At 46.2% G+C, this 19,029-nt stretch overlaps 1 protein-coding gene across 7 annotated transcripts in view; it reads right to left on the bottom strand.

Moving 5' to 3' along the window:
* Positions 1-19,029, bottom strand: part of KSR1 (kinase suppressor of ras 1) — a 120,199-nt gene that overhangs the window by 55,560 nt on the left and 45,610 nt on the right. For 6 of the 7 annotated variants that reach the window (XM_034752577.1, XM_034752572.1, XM_034752574.1 and 3 more), the window contains exon 2: positions 3,980-4,120. Coding sequence is in view for 1 of the 7 variants with exons in the window: in XM_034752579.1 (XP_034608470.1) it covers positions 3,427-3,432 (6 nt within the window). In the remaining 6 variants the exon portion in view is untranslated. Of the gene's footprint in view, positions 1-3,426; positions 3,560-3,979; positions 4,121-19,029 lie in introns of those variants that run through there. The other variant, XM_034752579.1, reaches the window with a different exon arrangement.

The raw sequence follows: 19,029 nt of genomic DNA, 5'->3' as shown, positions 1-19,029 counted from the left end.
TAAATTGGAAAATGGGGCTCTATTTCTGACAGGAGCGTCCGGGAGTTTGTGCTTTATTTTTGGAGAAGACCGCTCAGAGTGTGGGGGGTGGACTAGCATCGTCCAAAGCTGAGAACTCCTTCTAAGAATGTGGGTTTTCCAAGTGCTACATCCCAGATTAGCACAGTCACCAGGATATCTGGCAGCATTAGAAATGAAAAGAGCATCTGACCGTTCACATAATGTAACATGAGCACAAGCCCTTTATTCGCTTGGGAGAGACAGCATGGTCCAATGGGTACAGCACCAGGCGGGCAGCCAAAAAGCCCCGGGTTGTCACTCTGCCAATCTACGGGGTGCCCTGGAGCAAGTTACTTCACCTCTTTGGGCGTCTGTTTTCCTTCCCACACTTTGGTCTGTCTTCTCTATTTCGTTCATACGCTCTTCAGGGCAGAGACTGTCGCTCGCCGTGTGCTTATACAGTGCCTGATACAATGGTGCCCCGATCTCTGCTGGAGCCACTAAGCTATGGCCCAGAGGATCCATTTTTCAAAAGCATCAGTGGGATTCTGGGTAAAAAAACGTTAAAGCAGCTAATTGACTTGAGTGCCTAAATCCCTTTAGAAAGGGAGATTTAGGCACTTTGCAGCCAAAGTCACATAGGCACTTTTGAAAATTTCACCCAGGTACTTTTCATCAATGATTCTCAAAGCCTGTTACAAAAAGGAAATCCAGTCTCATTATCCCCATTTTACAGAAGGGGAAACTGAGGCACAAGAAAGGGAAGCGGTTCACTGCAGGTCACAAAATCCCTATCTCCTGACTCCCTGTGCAGCACCCTATCCATTAGGCTATGCTGCCTGAGGACTCCCTCAGCCACTCTTCCCAGCAAATCACAGGCACTGCGTTTTATAGAACACTACAGGAAAACATCCCTAAAGATGCTACATATACAACAACACGGAGCCCTGCATAGAACCCTTCTTCTGACTATCTGTTTTCAAAGCACTCTGCTCCACTGTGGATACATTTCAGGTTCTATAAAAACAAGCTCTTATGAAACCAGAGCCCAACAGAAACGGTCCCATGATTTGTGTACAATTTCTAGTAGCCAACTCATCACAAAACAGACAAACAGCCCCCTGCATTGTTTACATCCCAGGTATTAAAGCCCCACCAGCTTATCAACTAAAGCTAAACTGATTTCATTAACTGCTATTGTCCAAGCAGAGAAAAAAGGAGGACGAAAAGCCACCACCAATTGAGAAAAGCCAACTGGGATTTGTACAATCCTCTCTCTGGTTTAACAGTCCAGGTCTTTCCTTTCCCCCCCTAACCTGCAGCTCCCAATTCATTCCCACAAGCCCACGCAAAAGTCAAACTGGATAGAATCCGCTGTGCATTTCCTGCACAGCTCATCTCAATGCTACCCAAACCAACTGCCGCGGCATGAGAAAACAAATAACCCTTGGCAATGAAACGGGATCAGAACCAAGGAAAAAGGAGAATTGGGATCAAAAAGCAATTTAAATAAATGCTGCGCACCACACTGGTATTTCTGACGGTGGGAGCAAGAAGAACCTGGCTTGTCTCTTTCCAAGAGGATTGGAGACAGCAAAGGGGCTGTGAAGAACAGTGTTAAGCAGTGAGAAAGTTTGCTCTTCTGGGCGTGGAGCAGACACATATTTGCTCACCATCTTAGCAACCATGCAGAGGCCTTGAAATGCCCAGGATGGGGTGTGGAAGGTACTTCCCCCTCCCTTCTGCAGACACTGTAAAAGGGGTTTTCAATGAGTTCCTTAGACAAAAAGAATTTTTGTGCAAGTTCCAGTTACCACAGAAACGAAACAACCAACCAACCTGGCAACTCCGTCCCAGGAACAGACTTCACCGGTGCAGCTGCTGCATCTAGGGCAGTAATGCCCAAAAATCGATGAACTATTGATAAACCACCTACGTTCTACATAAAACAGCAAGGCCCAATCCTGAAGTCAAACCACTGGGCCAGATTCTGCCCTTTTAATAGCAATATGAATCTGGAGTAACTCTACAAACAAACACCCTCCCCCCCCCGTTTGCACTCTCTCTTTAGACCCATTGGAGTCAAGGAAATCTTTTGCTGGAGAAAGGATTATGTGAAAGCTGAACTAGGACCTCGGGATTTGCTCGGAGCTGCCAAAACCAGGAAGAGCATTCACTGCTTATCCATATTCATTGGATTATCAGATTTGCAATCATTGGGAACCGACATCAAGCTGTTCACTTGGTGCTGGGCGGCGTGTACGTTGCTGAACGCTCCCAGGAACGGACCCTGTGTGAGCAAGTGCTCATTGACCCGTGAGATTGGCAGAGCCCAGCCCCAAGTGACGAACTTGTCAGTTTCCTGCAGTCATAAATCTCCCCATACTCCAGTGGATAGGAATAAGCATGTACGCTCTTGCCGTTAACAGACAGAGCCAGCGCTAAGATGGGAGGCTCACAGTCATAACTGGCTCACTGCCCACTTCCGTGGGCTGCCAGGCTGCCATGGGTTTCTCAAGCAAAGAGAATTACATTAGAAAAGGTCGAAATTCTTCTGGGATCACACCCCTCAGGCCTGGTTTTCAGGTGCTGAGCACCTGTAACGCCTACTGACTTCAACTACAGCTGTGGGGGCTCAACACCTCTGAAAAGTCAGACCCAGGGAGTCTGGCTCTCCTCTGCCACGCAGGTGCAATGCCTCTCAATTGCAGTTTGACCAAGAGACTTTACTCACTGAACCCACTAAGGCAGGAATCCTTCGGGTGTGCCACAATCAAGGCTAGATTAATGGGAGTCTCTGCTCTCTCTTACCTCAGTGGAACTCTAGAGCCACTGGGCCAAATTCTCTGCTGGTATAAATTGGCGTAGCCCCATGGCACAACTCCAAAGGCAGGCAAATTTACACCAGAGTATTTGGCCCACGGAGCTCAGTAAAGCAACTGCCAATTTACAGCGCTGTTGCCGAGAGCAGAATCTGTACATAAACGAGGGGAAATATCCCAGTTAAATATCAACCAGACAAGAGTGAGGAAGTTCTAGGATCCAACTGCAAACTTAACTCCACCCTTGAATCCCGTTCTTCTCTGCATTTACAGGGGAGATCCTCACAAGCTCAAGTCTGCCCTGACTGCTATTTTAATTGCAACATTACGATCTTTCAGTATACAAGATTATAACCTGAAGTCACCTTCCCAGCCTGTATCAGGTACAGAGGGGTCTCCAGTCCACTGCAGCCAGCAGTGTGAGGTGCAGGTGGACATCTGGCTTGTTTGGAGGCTGGTGTTTCTGAACTATACCAGGTGAACAGGTTACGGGCAGTCCCTGGTCCAGCAGAGGAGTAGGTGGGAGAAGGGTGAGTGTGGTCCATAAACGTAGCAAGATATTAAGGTACCCGATCCATAGTAAGCAACTCAACTGGAGCTCTACCTCCATCTTGTAGCTGGGGGGTGAATTTTCCCCGCTCCTCTGGATAGGGATGATGGGGAAAGAGGGACTTCAGGCAGGAGAGAAGAATCTTCTCTTCTCATCAGCAGTTGAGGGAGAAGGGACTTGAGAAGCGCAGACCCACCGGGGCTTTTACCGGAGCTGCCGCTGCTGTCGCCCAGGGAGCTGGAAACAACATGTTGCAAAACCTGTTTGATCTCCTCTCATTCAGATCTGAACCAGGAAGAGACCGGGTACACTTGCCAACATGTGATACAGACTTTCCGGTGCTTCTTAAAGAGACAGTGATTATCTGGACTGGTATATATTTATATTTTCAGATCAAGCACACTTCAAAGCGGAGTTCTGCAGCTCCAACCCAGACAAAGTAGTATTGTTGTCGGAGCCAAATAATTATATAAAGGTGCATGCAAATCATTTGCAAAAAGCCCCTTGCTTTAAATAACTTCAGGAGTCTGAATTACACCAGCAGGCAGTCAGGAAATCCAGTACTGAAGAGGTAGGCATGCTCTGTACCGACGGATTTGTCCCTTACCTGTACAACTTCTTTCTTTACATTGACGAGGTCTAACCAGTCATTGAATCTTGGGTAGCTGTTGAGCTCCACTGTCCTGTCATTCAGAGGCACACTCAGCTTACACAGCCGCTGTCTGTTGATGTACCGGACCAATTTCACCTGTTGGGATCCAGAAAGCGAATGGTTACAGTTGAACGCTCTTTGACTTTTTTGTTCTAGTGCAATAGGTCCCGGTCTGACAGGGGCTTGTAGGCGCTACTGGATTGCAAATAAATAAGCCACCACTAACAACTAACCAGGCACTTCTGCGAGCCAACAGTCCCTTACACTAAACAGCACAGCGATAACTTGGTTCCCCCTGTGGTTTCACTAGACAGGAGGGTGGCAGGAGGTTTCCATTCCTGTACAAACCTTCTTTAAACCATCACGAAAAAAAGACAGTTGCCTATAGTGGTTAACTTCACCCAAAAATATACCACATACATAATAGGGAGTGATCCATTGCCTTCTGTCTGAAAACTGTGCATACAGCTGCTCTACACTTCCCAAGGACTGCGTGTTCCTGTTGTGGTTACCCTCATCCATTCCTTCTGTGTGGTGGTTACACCCACTTACAGCATCTGGTCCACATTTAGACTGAGTTCTGCAGGGCAGGCAGTGTCTTCCTAGAACTCTGTACAGCACCCAGAATAACAGGGACATGCTCTGGTTGGGATCTCTGGCCTCTACTTCAAGGCAAATAATTATTTAAAGAATAAAAATTAAGTTGGACTCAAAACACCAATGCTTCCAGTGCCTGACAATCTCAATTTTGCTACAAAAGTTGAGAGAACACACAAAAGGAATATTATTATTTGTGCCTTATGTTTTTCCGAACATAAAACAAAAAACTCAAAAGAAATTTTTCATTGTTTCTGTGTCACATATACCTAGAGGGCAGACCTAAGCTTCAAAAGACTTCTAAAGAAAAACACCCCAAAGCAATTTAGTCTATCTGAATTTTATTAACCAAAACATGTCTACAGTAAAGCACAAGAATTATAGCATTCGAGGGAAGATCAGATTTATAATTAAAAGGAAAAACAAACATGCATTTCTTGTCCTCTTTAATGTCTCTTCTCAAGTTTCCACTGGAAATATTTTCTGACTACATGTCTGCATGATGTAATGCATGCATAAAAATCATAGTTACAGATGAGAAAAGATTTATTAGATCATCTAATCCAGTGGTTTTCAACCTGTGATCCCACAGACCCCCCAGGTGGCCTAGGTCTAAGATTTCCAAAGGGGGTCCGCCCTTCCATTTGAAGTTTTCTTTAGGGGTCTGCAAATGAAAAAAAGAGGTTGAAAACCACTGATCTAATCTATTCCCAGAGAGGCTGTATCAAACACTTAAGAGCAAACCGACACTATGCGTCATCTTCACTGAAAGGCTGGTGTATACCTCTGACCTGTCCACTGGTTTAGAATGATATTGCCTCCTATTGACTGTCCTGAAGAAGACATGGACATCCTAATGCTACTTTGGGGTCTCTTTGGTGACACAGGTGACTGAGTTACCAGTATTTACAGTAGCGCCTGTTATGCATGAGGAACTTTCCACACATTCAAGAAGGTGGTCTGAGGCACTCATGATCTAAAAAACAGGCAGGTAAGCAGTAATACCTAGCTCTTATAGAACACTTTCCATCAACCAAACTCAAAGCGGTTTACAAAAGGAGTTCAGTATCATCATCCCCATTTTCCAGATGGGGAAACTGAGGCACAGTGACTTATCCCATGTCATGCAACAGGCCAGTGGAAGAGCTAGGAATAGAACCCAGGTCTCCAGACTCCCTGTCCAGTGCGCTATCCACTAGGCAACACTGCCTCAGAGGAATGGGCGAAGTGGAACATCAACAGGTGATAAAGTAGAGGGGGCTCCATCCACAAGGCCTCTGGGCTCAAAGCCTGGATTGGTTTAGTAGAACACACAATGTGCAGTTATTGTGCACACACTGGGCGGCAGCACACTAGAAAGCCCCTCACTACTGGAACGCGACTTGCTGTACTGCATTTATGACTATATTGCCCATTACTGCCCCTTCGGTAGGTGGCTAGAAAGCCTGTGTTTTGGGAACAGTTCTCTGAAAGACAACAACTGTGGATTTTTGCATATGTACGTGGCCAAAGCATGCGACACCGGGCTAGGTAGAGCCCGGTAAGCCATACTCGGGATGGGGCTGCAATTCCTGGCCATAAAAAAAAAAAAAAAAAAAAAACCCACACACCACTCAGCTTGATATTTCAGCAATAGTCGCAATGGAAAAGCAAAGGTGGCAGTCACTCAATACTGGGATCTTTATCTGGACCTGCACGGCTGTAGCTCCCAAACTGAACCGTTTGGTCATACGAGCAAATAACCGGGGAATGGGTCACTAGAAGGTGGGCGCACTCAAGACAAGTATCAGGAGATGGGAGAATCATTAGCAGGCAGAACAATAACTTTGGGTTGCAATCATTAGATTAGACAGAGATCGCACAGTCCAGTAGCTAGAATGCTGCGCTAAAATGAAGAGGTGGGTTCTAATCCCAGGTCAGCTTCTGAGTGACTTTATGCAAGTTGCTTTGCGCCCATTCCCCACTCTGTGCTTGTCTCATCTATTTAGACTATAAACTCTTTAGGACAAGGACTTTAATTGTACGTGTACGGCTCCCAGCACAAGGATCATCTGAAACATTACATGAAAGATTTCATCTAAGCTGGCAGCATTCAAGCAACAGAGCCATCTGAAGAATAAAGCTGTATTAAAATAGTAAACAGCCATTGGCAACGCACAGCAGACCTGCATTCCTGGATTATGCTTTCCTGTAAACTGCTGGTTTATTTTACCAGTAATCTGACGATGCACAGCTATCTGGTGTAAATGTGGGGTTTCACTGCCCACACACACTTCTCAGGTCAGAAAGAAGCAGCCCTGTGAAATTTTCAAGGGTTTTTTTGGTTTGTTTTTTTTTAAATTTCTGGTTGCAGTTTGATGCAACTGAGAGTGAGAGATCCAGACGCTGGCATGCGGTGACCCCAGAGATAGCAGTGTCAGATATGCTACTCCCCAGATAGCATGTTGTGCAAATGGGAGCTGCAGTATCCTAAAAAATAAAACCAAACAACTACACTTTTGCAAGATGACATCAGGCACAAGGGGCCCGATTTTCAGAAGAGCCGACAAGCACCCAGAACTCCAACTGGAGCTAACGGAGCACTCGGAACCTTTGCAAGGAAGGTCATGACCGCGGAACGTGACTTTGGAGCGCTAGACCCACTGAAAATGGCTTTTGAAACCCTGCTCTCTGCCTCAAGCCCCATTCTGTAAGACGGAGGATAATGCCTTTCTCCCATCCTTTGTCTTGCCCTGATCCTGCAAAAGTGAACAACATGGAGTGGACCCGTGTACACAGGATGCTGTGTGTAAGTCAGTGAGGTGCCATGTGGACACAGGGGTCTGCTTGTGTAGGTCTCTTCCCAGGATCAGGTCATTTGATTGTAAGCTTCTGGTTGGCAAAGGCCTGTGTGTTTGTACAGTGGCTGCACAATGGAGCCCCCCCTCTCCGTTGTACTCTCTACCCTAACACATCTAAACAACAATGGTCCTGATACAAAATGACCCAACAGTTATGTATTTCTGGGACAGACACACCCATTACTCAGCAGGAAAGCACCGGCAAATGTTTAAATGGGCATGCTCCTGGCAAGAAGCGCAAGCCAGACATCAACTGATCCCATTATGGGATGAAACCCTGGCCGTACTGAAGTCAATGAGAGTTTTACCATTGACTTCAGTAGGACCAGAATTCCCCTGCCCAGTGGTTTTTAAAAGGGAGATGAATTCTGTTTAGTTCAGGCATGGTAGGCTCTCACTGCTTTGGACCGAAACAGATAAACAGGACTCAGCTAAAAAGGTGTTGGGTTGTTGATTTTTTTTTTTTTTTTAAATGGTATTACATTTTCTAGGTCTCTTTCTAGGAACATCTGAACACTTCAAATGTCCGGTGTAACATTCCAATAGTCAGGCCAACAAACCTCTGCTTTGGGTGGGTCGGCAGCACATTGGTGCATTCCCTTCCTACAACAGCCTGTCCTCTGTACCATTTACAGCAGTGCCACTGGTAGACTGGCCTTACAGGGTGGGGGGACCTCTGTATCCAGAGTGCTTTGCAGAGGGCGTCTGAGCTAAGGTGAGCCAGGACGGCACACAGCGTGAAAGAGGAGGTTACAGGATCCATGACTGCATAGATCCACTGATGCCAGTTCCCTATTCAGGTGTGCACAGAAGCAATGTCAGATATTCCAGCCCATAGGCCAGCATGGTGATGGCAGAAGAGGTCTGTTGCAGCCCCTGTGGCTTGGACCCTTCTTCAGCATTGGGCATTTCTCCCTCTTATTCCTTGCCCCTCAAACGCCCTCTGCTCTCCCCCCCCCCCCCCCAAAAGCCAGATCATTCTGTTTTAAAGTGACTGTGTCACAAAGCAATCCCTGGAACTGCAATACACCAAAGCAATACAGGATTCATGAATGCTGTTCCACTGGACAGAGAAAGCCCTGCCTTACCAGTCAGTCAGTCTTCCAACCACAAGCTGCCCACATGCAGCAGTCAGAGAGAGCCAGCAGTTTGTCAAGCCACAGGAGACTTCTGAAGTCCAAAGACTTAGAAAATTAGAAGTTAGAAATTAGAAAATTAATGCCAAAGAATGGCCATGCTGAGTCAAGGGAAAGGAGCCAAGTCAGCCACCACATACAGCGCTAGACGGAAAGTTCTCCAGGTCACTCATGCACACAGCTCTGTTCCTGACTTCAGCCTTGGCTCAATGCAGAAAAGAGACAGTCATGAAGTGGTGTCCGAGTACAGTAAGCTGATTAACTTAAGGGATGACTGTATGCACTCTCCCACGTACCCCTCAGACCAAGAGAGCCTATATAAAGGGAGCTGTCCTATTTATCCCTGAGTCACAGTCAGAAATGAGCTGTCAAAACACTCATTTTACAAATATTTGCCCACTAGTGTCTCAGTTTCAATTTTTAATTGGTTACTCGTTGGAATATTTTTTCCCTATGCCGTCATGATATGCTGCAGTTTGTCTGACTGTCTCTTCACTGAATTGTATTTGTTCTGCTTGATAAATCTTCAAAGGTACTTTTGAAGATTTATAACACACACACACACACACCAGACCCGAGCCTCACATTTTTGTATGTTATTACTGTACATGGAGCAGCCGGGATATCATATTCTGGACTGAAAGCAATCCCTCCAGAATTTAGATTGCAGTTGAGTTTCCACTCCCAAGTGGAGTTTCAATCCTTAAATTTTTTTTTTGATTTTTAAACATCACATAGGATAGGTCTCTGGCTGAGGCAGAACCCACAATAGAGCTCCCATTTCTACTACTAGATAACACAACAGTCCAGTCAGATTCAAGGAAATGGCCTTATTGTAAGATGCATCTCAGACGGCCAGGAAAACAACTAGAATACTACAAGCCATATTTCCACATGGGCCACTCCTAATTAACCAACACTGGCTGTAGGGGCTTGCTGTGGATATACAAGTTTCACCAACTAGTATCATCCAAGGCCAGACAACTGCGTTTCTGAAAAGCGCTGCAGGGTAAATTCACAGCAAGTCAGCACCAGGGTGCGGTTCATCTTGTCCTTTCCCCCAGGTCAGCTCATCTCTTCCCCATTCTTTGGCATACCACCAGGTAGCAGAGCACCTGCAGAGGGAAGAAATTCTGTTTGCACAGTAGGTTCGAAACTGACCTGAGAGCAGAATCAACAGTCCAGCTCCTCAAACAGACTGCAGGACACGTGCCAGATAACTAATTAAGCACGCCTGATGTATTTTCCCCTAATAGTGAAAATTATGTAGCCTTGTTCTTACTCTTGCTAGCATGTAGATTTTATCAGGTGATCTTGGGCCGTCGCATTCATTCTGCTCTGGGCATATTTCATCCGTCCTTTTACGAAAGCCCATCCATACAAGCTTAGGGTGCAAGCCTGCTTCTATCGAAGTGTACAAAGAACTCCCATAGACATCAATGGGAGCACAGAATTGGGTTTTAGAGCACTTACAATTCCTACTGAAGTCAATGGGACTCAGCCGCTCCAAAAGTCAGGCTGTAAATTTAAAAAAAAAACCCTCTTCAATATCAGTGTAACTGGGGTACCTTTTGTGAGCACAGAATGGTCTAGGTCGGAAATAGGGTACTGGACTGGGAGTCAAGAGACCTGGATTCTACTCTGGGCAAGTTACATCATCGCTTCCCTACCCTTTTTCTGGCTTGTCCCTTTAGTCTCTGACCGCACCTGTACAGCGCCTAACCCAATAGGGCTTGCATCTTGATCCCACAGCCTACTAGTTCCCACAGCACAGGGTCCCACCTGGTACTAGTGCATTTCACTGCAGGAATGTGCAATGAGACCGTTAGGGCAAGCCACGAGCAAAATCACCAGCCTCACCGTGGTATTGTGAGGAGAATTACATTACGGGTTGAGAAGCACTCCAACATTACAGGGATGGGGGCCTTCGATTGATCACTGAGCTTGGTTTGCCTGGAACATCTCCTTTGCATGGATTATTCAGCTCTGAGATAGTTTTCCCCCTCCCATAAATATTAAATTTGCATTTTTCACCTCACAATGAATCTCATTTGGTTATTTCCCCGCTCAGAGTTCTCACTAAACTGCATGGTTTGGCTCTCATGGCTGAGCGGTTACAAAATCAATTTCTGAGAATACAAATAAAAACTTTTGGGTTCAGTGACGCAAATAAAAATCCACAAATACAGTGCGCGTCTCCAACCACAAAATTAGAGATAAAACAAGTAGTAACCTTTTCATTGCCTGTGTGCCAACAAATTAATCCTTTACAGCATAACAGCAAAACCTACTAAGTGGTAACATATGCAGACTGCAACAACCAAATGGGGGTGGGAAAGAAACAAAACGGGAGGGGGGAGGGGGGAGGGGGGAGAGAATAATCTGCAGCACAGAATGACTGCTCCACTTAGACGCCATCTCTCCTCCTCCATTCAGTTTGCCCGATGCCCGTTGTGCCAGATTCTCATTTAGAGGGAAAATAAAAGGCACTGTTTTGTACTACTCTGGCAGTGTACAGGGACCTTAAAGCACGTGCAAATATAACGGACATCCACTTTACAATACAGAAGGAGTTTTAAAGAGGGATTAGCATAAAGGAAAATTGGGCCCGGTATGTTTAGGGGAAAATTGCCAGACTTGAATTTATATATACACAAAACTAGTTCAACCTCTAGAGACACAAGCTTGCCTCTAACGATGACATCAAAACTAACAGTTGGGAGCTTCAACACACACAAACCAAACCAAAAACATACAAGAACTCTCATCGGGCTCTCACAGAGACCGCATCTGTGAAATTAATTTACCGACACCCACAATGCAACATTCAAAAGAGCCTTTCAAACCTGGAGCTTGCAAATACTGCTTGGAAGAATTCAGTCTTCGAATTGTGGCACTGAATTCTTCAAACCATGTGGCTGTGACTGATCAGAAGTTTCATTCTCTGAGAAATTAAAATAGAATGTAACAAAAGAACCACAGCGTTATGGCCTCTAACCAAAAGACTTTCAGACATATGAGACCAAGTGTCTCTTCCACAGAATTTGACTCAAATATGCTTTATTCATATTAGGATCATGACATCTTAGTCCAAAAGTCTTTGAAGACAAAAACCATTAAGTCAGTCTCCAACTCTTGCAAGTTGAGCCTTCACCATTCTATTAATACCAACCCAAATTGAGTGCAATCAATCCACACCGTTACCTAGCTCTAGCTTTCTCATAGTGCTTTTCCTCCATATATCTCAAAGTGCCCTGCTAAGAGGAGACATATCATTACCACCAATTTACAGATGGGGAAAGCCAGAAGCCAATGACCTGCAAGATCACCGAGCATGTCTGTGGCAGAGCTGGGAATAGACTCCTGCTCTCCTAGGTCCCAGTCCAGTGCCCTATTTACTAGGCCACACTCACTCCCATTGAGCTTTCGCTATGGGTCTGGGCCTCTTGATTACTGCATGGGTTGAAATCCCAGATACCAACATGAGTAAACCCCTATTTGCACCAGTGGCTTTATCCTGGTTTCAAGCAGGGGAAAGTCATGGCTTATAAAAATTAACTCTCTCTATGCTAGCGGTTTGCACAGGTGCTGCTGCACCAATGCCTGAAGTCAGACAGTTCTTTGATCTATAGATAATTACAGACCTGGTTCAAGCGGATAGGTTTGCCCCACCCCTTTTCCTCCTCCTGGTTTTCACCAAAGTCATTTGGGTGGGATGGGGGGGAGGGACTATTGATACCTAGAACATTCCCTGAAATTTTGGAATGGATTGATGTGGCATTCAAAGCCAGTCAGAGAAATGCTACCAAGTTCAGTGGAGGGCCTTGCTTCACTCAGCCAAGTAGTCAAACAAACGCTTAAAAACAAAGTTCCCCTTCCCTAGAAGATGCTGTTAAATTCCGTAAGACTTCACTTGGGATAAAAATAAATATGGGCATGTGCAAATACTTCTTCACGCAGCCTGCAGTCTTTGCCAGTTAGTGCAATTCAATGAGTCAGCCAGTCATCAAGTCAAGTATTGTAGCCAGAGGTTTTAAAGGGCTGGATTATTTTACGACCCAATATATTTGCAGAAAGCAACAGAGTCCTGTGGCACCTTTAAGGCTAACAGATGTATTGGAGCATAAGCTTTCGTGGGTGAACGCCCACTTCGTCGGATGCATATATATTTGCAGTTATGCATGGCTTAGATAAGGGCAGTCACATAGCTTGCTTCAGGCAGAAGCGGACCGGGAAGGAATTCCATGATGTACCTCCCACCAGGTGCAGGCAAGGTAGAGAACTCGTGAAGGTTGAGTCTTCTGGAGCAAGAGATAATAGGCACTCTTGGAAGCAGGATACAAAGGGCTGGTCCCCACTTAGTCCGGACTTCGGTACGCAAATTCAGCTACGTTAATAACGTAGCTGAATTCGAAGTACCTTAGTCCGGACTTACCGCGGTCCAGACGCGGCCGGAAGTCTCCCCCCGTCGACGCCGCATACTCCTCTCGGCGAGCTGGAGTACCGGCGCCGACTGTGAGCACTTCCGGGATCGATCTGGGATCGATTTATCGTGTCTTAACCAGACGCGATAAATCGATCCCAGAACATCGATGGCGTGCCGCCGGACCAGCCGGTAAGTGAAGACTAGGCCAAAGACTTGCTGAACCAATGGTATGAGCCCGTATAGCAAGTTCTACATTCCTACCTTCTGAACCTGAGAGGAGAACCTTGCCTCCGATTACAGCAATGAATATTCAGAGTGATTCTGCCAGATGGCACTAAATTAATTACTCTAGATTTACACTACTGTCAGAGGTCAGAACCTGGCCTGCAGAGTTTAAGATACTCCCTCAAGTCACACTAAGAAAGCATGACAGAGACAAGCCAGGTGAGGTAATGTCACATTGCGCCAACTTTAGGTGGCCCCTTTACACATTAATCTAACACACAATGGCCCACTTCATTTCAAGTGACCACCTCCAACATGTGTGACCCCTTCTGCTTTAAAATCTGCCCCAACTTCTATTTAGTTTAGACACTGCTTCCTCCCCTAGACCTGAAGAGTTCTGTGTAGCACAAAAAAGTGTGTCTTCCACCACCAGAAGTTGGTCCAATAAAATATATTACCTCACCTACTTTGTCTCTCTCATATCCTGGGACAAACATGGCTACAACAAACACTGCAAAAAACTAAGAAAGTGTGTGAGAAACTGATATGGATCTTACAGAGATGGCGAGGTAATATCTTTTATTAAACCACTTTTGTTGGAGACAGACAGACAAGCTTTCAAGATACAGAGCTCTTCTTCAGGTCTGGCAAAGATACTCAGTGTCCCAGTATCAGGGGGTGGCAGTGTTAGTTTGTATCCACAAAAACAACAAGAGAGTCTGGTGGCACCTTAAAGACTAACAGATTTATTTGGACATACCTATTTCCTCAGATGTCACAGGTAAATACAAGATCTATCAGTAGTTAGCACATATTCAAAGGGACCATTCCAGGTGAAGTGCCTGTTAACACCCCTGTAGATAGCCTTCTTCACCCACGCCCCCTTAGTGGGTTACAGACTGTTGCCATAAATCCAATGTCTTTATTAGGACCATGACTTAGTATCTAGCAAGTTATGAATTTAAGCTCCCAGGCTTGTCTTTTGGAAGCGTTGCATAGGTTTCTCTTGACAGCCACCCAGAGAATCTACAAACAGGAACACAGGACACTTATTTCCAAGTCATCCGGGGATCTCAATCAAGGGTTTAAAAAAAGGGAAAGTTGTGATGGATCCAGTTTTGCGTGAAGGGGAGAACCAGAATTTCATTTCCAGTCAAATCCCTAGGTTACAAACTAACTGGGGATTGAGGTGTTTGGGGGAGGGTGGGGGGTGGAATCAAAAAGTTCATAAAACTGAGCTTCTTGAAGTGACAGCAGATATGGTGACTAAGTTGCAGTATATCACACTGCATCACTTTCTTCCTCTCCTTCGAACTACTGCAAAGTTATTTCCAGTGCACTGAAGGCATTGGAACCTGAAGAGGAGGGCGACATGTGCTTCATCACCATCACTTTCACAATGTGACTCTCCCCCTGCAATCAGGAGAAATAGTTTGTATAACTGGTCATTTGTGAAACTGAGGTTACACCAGGTATAAAGGAAGTTCGAATACATCCAAGAACCGCTTGCCCCTGAACTGTGAAGGCAGAGACCTGGGAACGCACAAAGGGAGACATTCACCCCCTGTGCAGATGATCAGGGCAAGAACTATGCCTTAAAGGAAAAAGTGGTGCCATGTGTTGGCCCTCTGCTTTAGGGTGAACACTGAACAGGTAGTGGCCTATTTCACTCCAAAACGCTGAGAGGGTCAACAGATCTGCGGGGAAACTCCAGCCAATGCCACAGACACTTTTAAAAATGCAAAATTTATGACACATTTATAAACCAGAGATAACAGCGTGTCAATGACTGACAGAAGGAGGATGGTCTTGGTTAGCCTAGCACTTGGAGGCACAGGTTCAATTCCTTGTTCTGAAATGGAATAGCAGCACTTCCCTACCTCACAATGGTGTAGAAAGAATAAATCTATTAAAGACAGTACTGGAGGACATGGAAATTCCTTAGAAAGATGCCTGTGTGGTGGGAATGAAACACACACCTCAGGGGTTCCTCAAAGTCTTCCAGCCAATGCCACAATTAAGGAAGGCCAGGATCCCTTTACAGCCAGTGTGTTGTTGGGTTTCAATACCATTCACACACACAAAAGAGTAAAGAAGCAGCCCGCAAAAGGCCTGGATAGAGGCAGCGTTCAGAATGAGGAGCACTGTCAAGACGTCCAATAGGCAGGCCGTGTTTCTAGGAACGATCTGAATCCTAATGGTCCATCTAGCCTATCCTGGAGATTGTGTGTGTGTCTAGAGGTTGGAGCCAAGGGGCCAGGAGTCAAAAGGCAGAGCTGAGAATCAAACCCACGTCAACGACCCACTGGGAGAGTCGATTTATCTTATCAAGCCAACAGCACATGAATAATCTTGAGCCCTCCCCTTGTCTGTCAGGGTAGCTAAATGTGCGCCTCAGCTTTGTAGCACCTGCCACACCCTCACCCACAGATCAGCAGCTCTTGCAGCTTTTGAACTCAGTTCTCCCCAGCTTTCAGCAGTTCCTTCAGTGCCGCTTACCCGAAGTGACTGACTCAGCAGTTCTCAGACTGTGGGTTGGGAACCCAAAGTGAGTCACAACCCCATTTTAATGAGGTCACCGGGGCTGGCTTCCACTTGCTGGGGCCCAGGGCCAGTGCCGAAGCCTGAGCTCCACTACCTGGGGCCAAAGCCAGAGGGCTTCAGGGCTCAGGTTACAGGCCCCCTGCTGTGGCTGAAGCCCTTGGACTTCAGCTTTGGACCTGGGGCAGTGGGGCTTGGGCTTTGCCCCACACACACAGGGCTCGGGCTTTGGTCCCCCCTCCTGGGGCCATGTAGTAACTTTTGTTGTCAGAAGGGGATCGTGGTGCAACAAAGTTTGAGAACCCCTGGACGGACTCATTCAGGCGGACTCCTTTGCACAGCTGCTGCCAATCTCCATCTGCATCTGCATCTTTAGAGTCAAACTACCACAAGGGCAGGGAAGAGGGAGAAGTGCCACCATTTACTTTTTCAAGATTCCAGTTGCCTTTACAGTTTCCCCCTGTATTCAGAACACAAGTTACTAGGGACCAAGGATGGGCTGCCCCAGAGGACACTCAGCGAAGCCAGGTTGGCTGCTCAGGTGTGACTCGGGGCAGGACCTGGCCCTGGAACACATTTGCAGCAATCGCAAAGCTAAGGAACATGAAGTCACTTGTCTGAGTGTTACTGAGGCCTGAAGTCTCAGTTAATCCAAGGCGTGGTCAACACAGGCTTTGCACAGAGAACTATCTTGGGCAGTACTGATCCCGTGTAGGTTATTCCTCTTCCCTACAGAAAAAATGGCTTATTTCCTATTACAGAACTAGCTAAACCAGTATAAGCACCTTCATATTGGTATAATGGAGTTCATGCGGGGGGGGGGGGGGGGAGAAAAGAGGAGGAATTGTACCATTTTAGGGTTAGGTATATTCTCATTTCCCTATGAGAATTGTTCAAAAACTCATTCACAGCCTGACATCCTCCCATGGCACAGAGCTCCTTGTTACCCACCCCAGCTCCTGTTGACACCTGTACTAAAAGCTTTCAGCTGTCTCAGTAAATGTTGTACCCAGAGGAGCTCTTTCTACTTGATTATTTTAACATTTAAGGATCAAAGAAACTAGCCTGAAGTTCAAAAGGTACCGCAGGAGTCTAGTGCGGCAGCCGCACGTTGGCAGACAGAGACTTACCAAAGGTAAAGGGGAAAAGAAGGAGATGTAAAACAGGCGGGCATGTTTCAAGAAATGATCTGAATCCCACATGATGTGGCTGGTTTTGGACTCTCTAACACATGGTTTTCTTTTGCCTTCAGAACTGAATCCACTATATGATGGTATTTCACCTTCTGCCTTCCTCAGAGACACAGGAGCAAGGATAAAGTAAGAAGATGAACTATAAAACTCAGCTGGCAGTGGATTGATTGGTTTATCAAGGGCTGAGAAACTTGAGTGTGTCGAGAGAGAGACAACCCCCCTCCCCTTATTAGGGACAGCTTGGGGTCCAAAGAACAGGGCTCTAGACTGGGACCCATAAGATCTGGGTTCTTGTCCTGACTCTCCTACTGAAGTTGGACAAGTCACGTCACCTCTTTGTGCCTTTGTTTGGATTGATCTTAAGGATAAAGACTGTCTGTGGAGTGCTTAGCTCAATGGGACCCTGATCTTGGGACCTATGGTGCAACTGCAATAATAATAATAAAAAAATATCCATACACAAGCCCCTGTAAGAATGACAAGGCTACAGTGGCTCCCATTCATTCCTGACCGGTTTATTCCTTGGAATGAGTCTCAATCATCTGGGCACGAGGCTGGTTCTGAGCACCTGCCTCTCCCATCGGCTTCAGCTGCGGTTGTAAGTGCTCAGTGCATCTCAGAATCAGGCCCGTGCCACACAGCTATGTAAGCAATGGGGGGGAGGGGGGAACATGTGTCTGTGCTTTTCTCAAGTGCTATCAAGGGCACCAGGATGAAGACCAAGTTACTTCAAACTATGCAAGACCCCAGCCATAACCTCCTGGAAAGTGCTTGGCCTGGAGAATCTTGCATTGGAGAACTGCAAAGCATCTTATAGACATTAAGTAATAAACCCCATAAGGTCCCTGTGGGGCAGGGATTATTGCACTTCTTCTACAGAGGATACTGGAATGAAGAGAGGTTAAGTGACTTGCCAAAGATTGCACAGTCCAGTAGTAATACTAGAAACAGGACAGGTGAGTCCTGACTTTCAGTCCCCGACTCTAATCACTAGATAGAAGTCACTGCTATCAACAACTACGCTACAACACTTCTAAGGGTACGTCTACACTGCAATCATGGGGCATGACTGAAGGCTGTGTAGACATACCCTAGCTAGTTTTAGTATTGGGCTAGCAACATGAGTAATTACCCAGGGTTCCAGTTGGGCATGTACAACACACACGGAAGCGTACATTGCCTAGCTTTACTGCTCCGGTACACCAACTAGCTTGGGTATGTCTACACAAGCTGCAATCACACCCTGGGATGGCAGTGTAGACAAACCCAAAAAAGCCAAGGAACTCGGGCCTCTACTGCATCACTGCTCTGGGAAGGAGAGACCTGACTGAAAAGCTGAACTGAAAGCAGCATTTTGGGTCTCAGAGTAGCAGCCGTGTTAGTCTGTATCCGTAAAAAGAACAAGAGTACTTGTGGCACCTTAGAGACTAACAAATTTTATTAGAGCATAAGCTTTCGTGAACTACAGCCCACTTCTTCGGATGCATCCGAAGAAGTGGGCTGTAGTCCACGAAAGCTTATGCTCTAATATAATTTGTTAGTCTCTAAGGTGCCACAAGTACTCCTGTTCTTTTTACGGATACAGACTAACACGGCTGCTACTCTGAGACCCAAAATGCTGCTTTCAGTTCAGCTTTTCAGTCAGGTCTCTCCTTCCCAGAGCAGTGATGCAGTAGAGGCCCGAGTTCCTTGGCTTTTTTGGGTTTGTCTACACTGCCATCCCAGGGTGTGATTGCAGCTTGTGTAGACATACCCAAGCTAGTTGGTGTACCGGAGCAGTAAAGCTAGGCAATGTACGCTTCCGTGTGTGTTGTACATGCCCAACTGGAACCCTGGGTAATTACTCATGTTGCTAGCCCAATACTAAAACTAGCTAGGGTATGTCTACACAGCCTTCAGTCATGCCCCATGATTGCAGTGTAGACGTACCCTTAGAAGTGTTGTAGCGTAGTTGTTGATAGCAGTGACTTCTATCTAGTGATTAGAGTCGGGGACTGAAAGTCAGGACTCACCTGTCCTGTTTCTAGTATTACTACTGGACTGTGCA

This window comes from Trachemys scripta, chromosome 18, assembly GCF_013100865.1.
Source record: "Trachemys scripta elegans isolate TJP31775 chromosome 18, CAS_Tse_1.0, whole genome shotgun sequence".
Taxonomy (NCBI): Eukaryota; Metazoa; Chordata; order Testudines; family Emydidae; genus Trachemys; species Trachemys scripta.
This window is presented reverse-complemented; position numbering and strand designations above follow the sequence as displayed.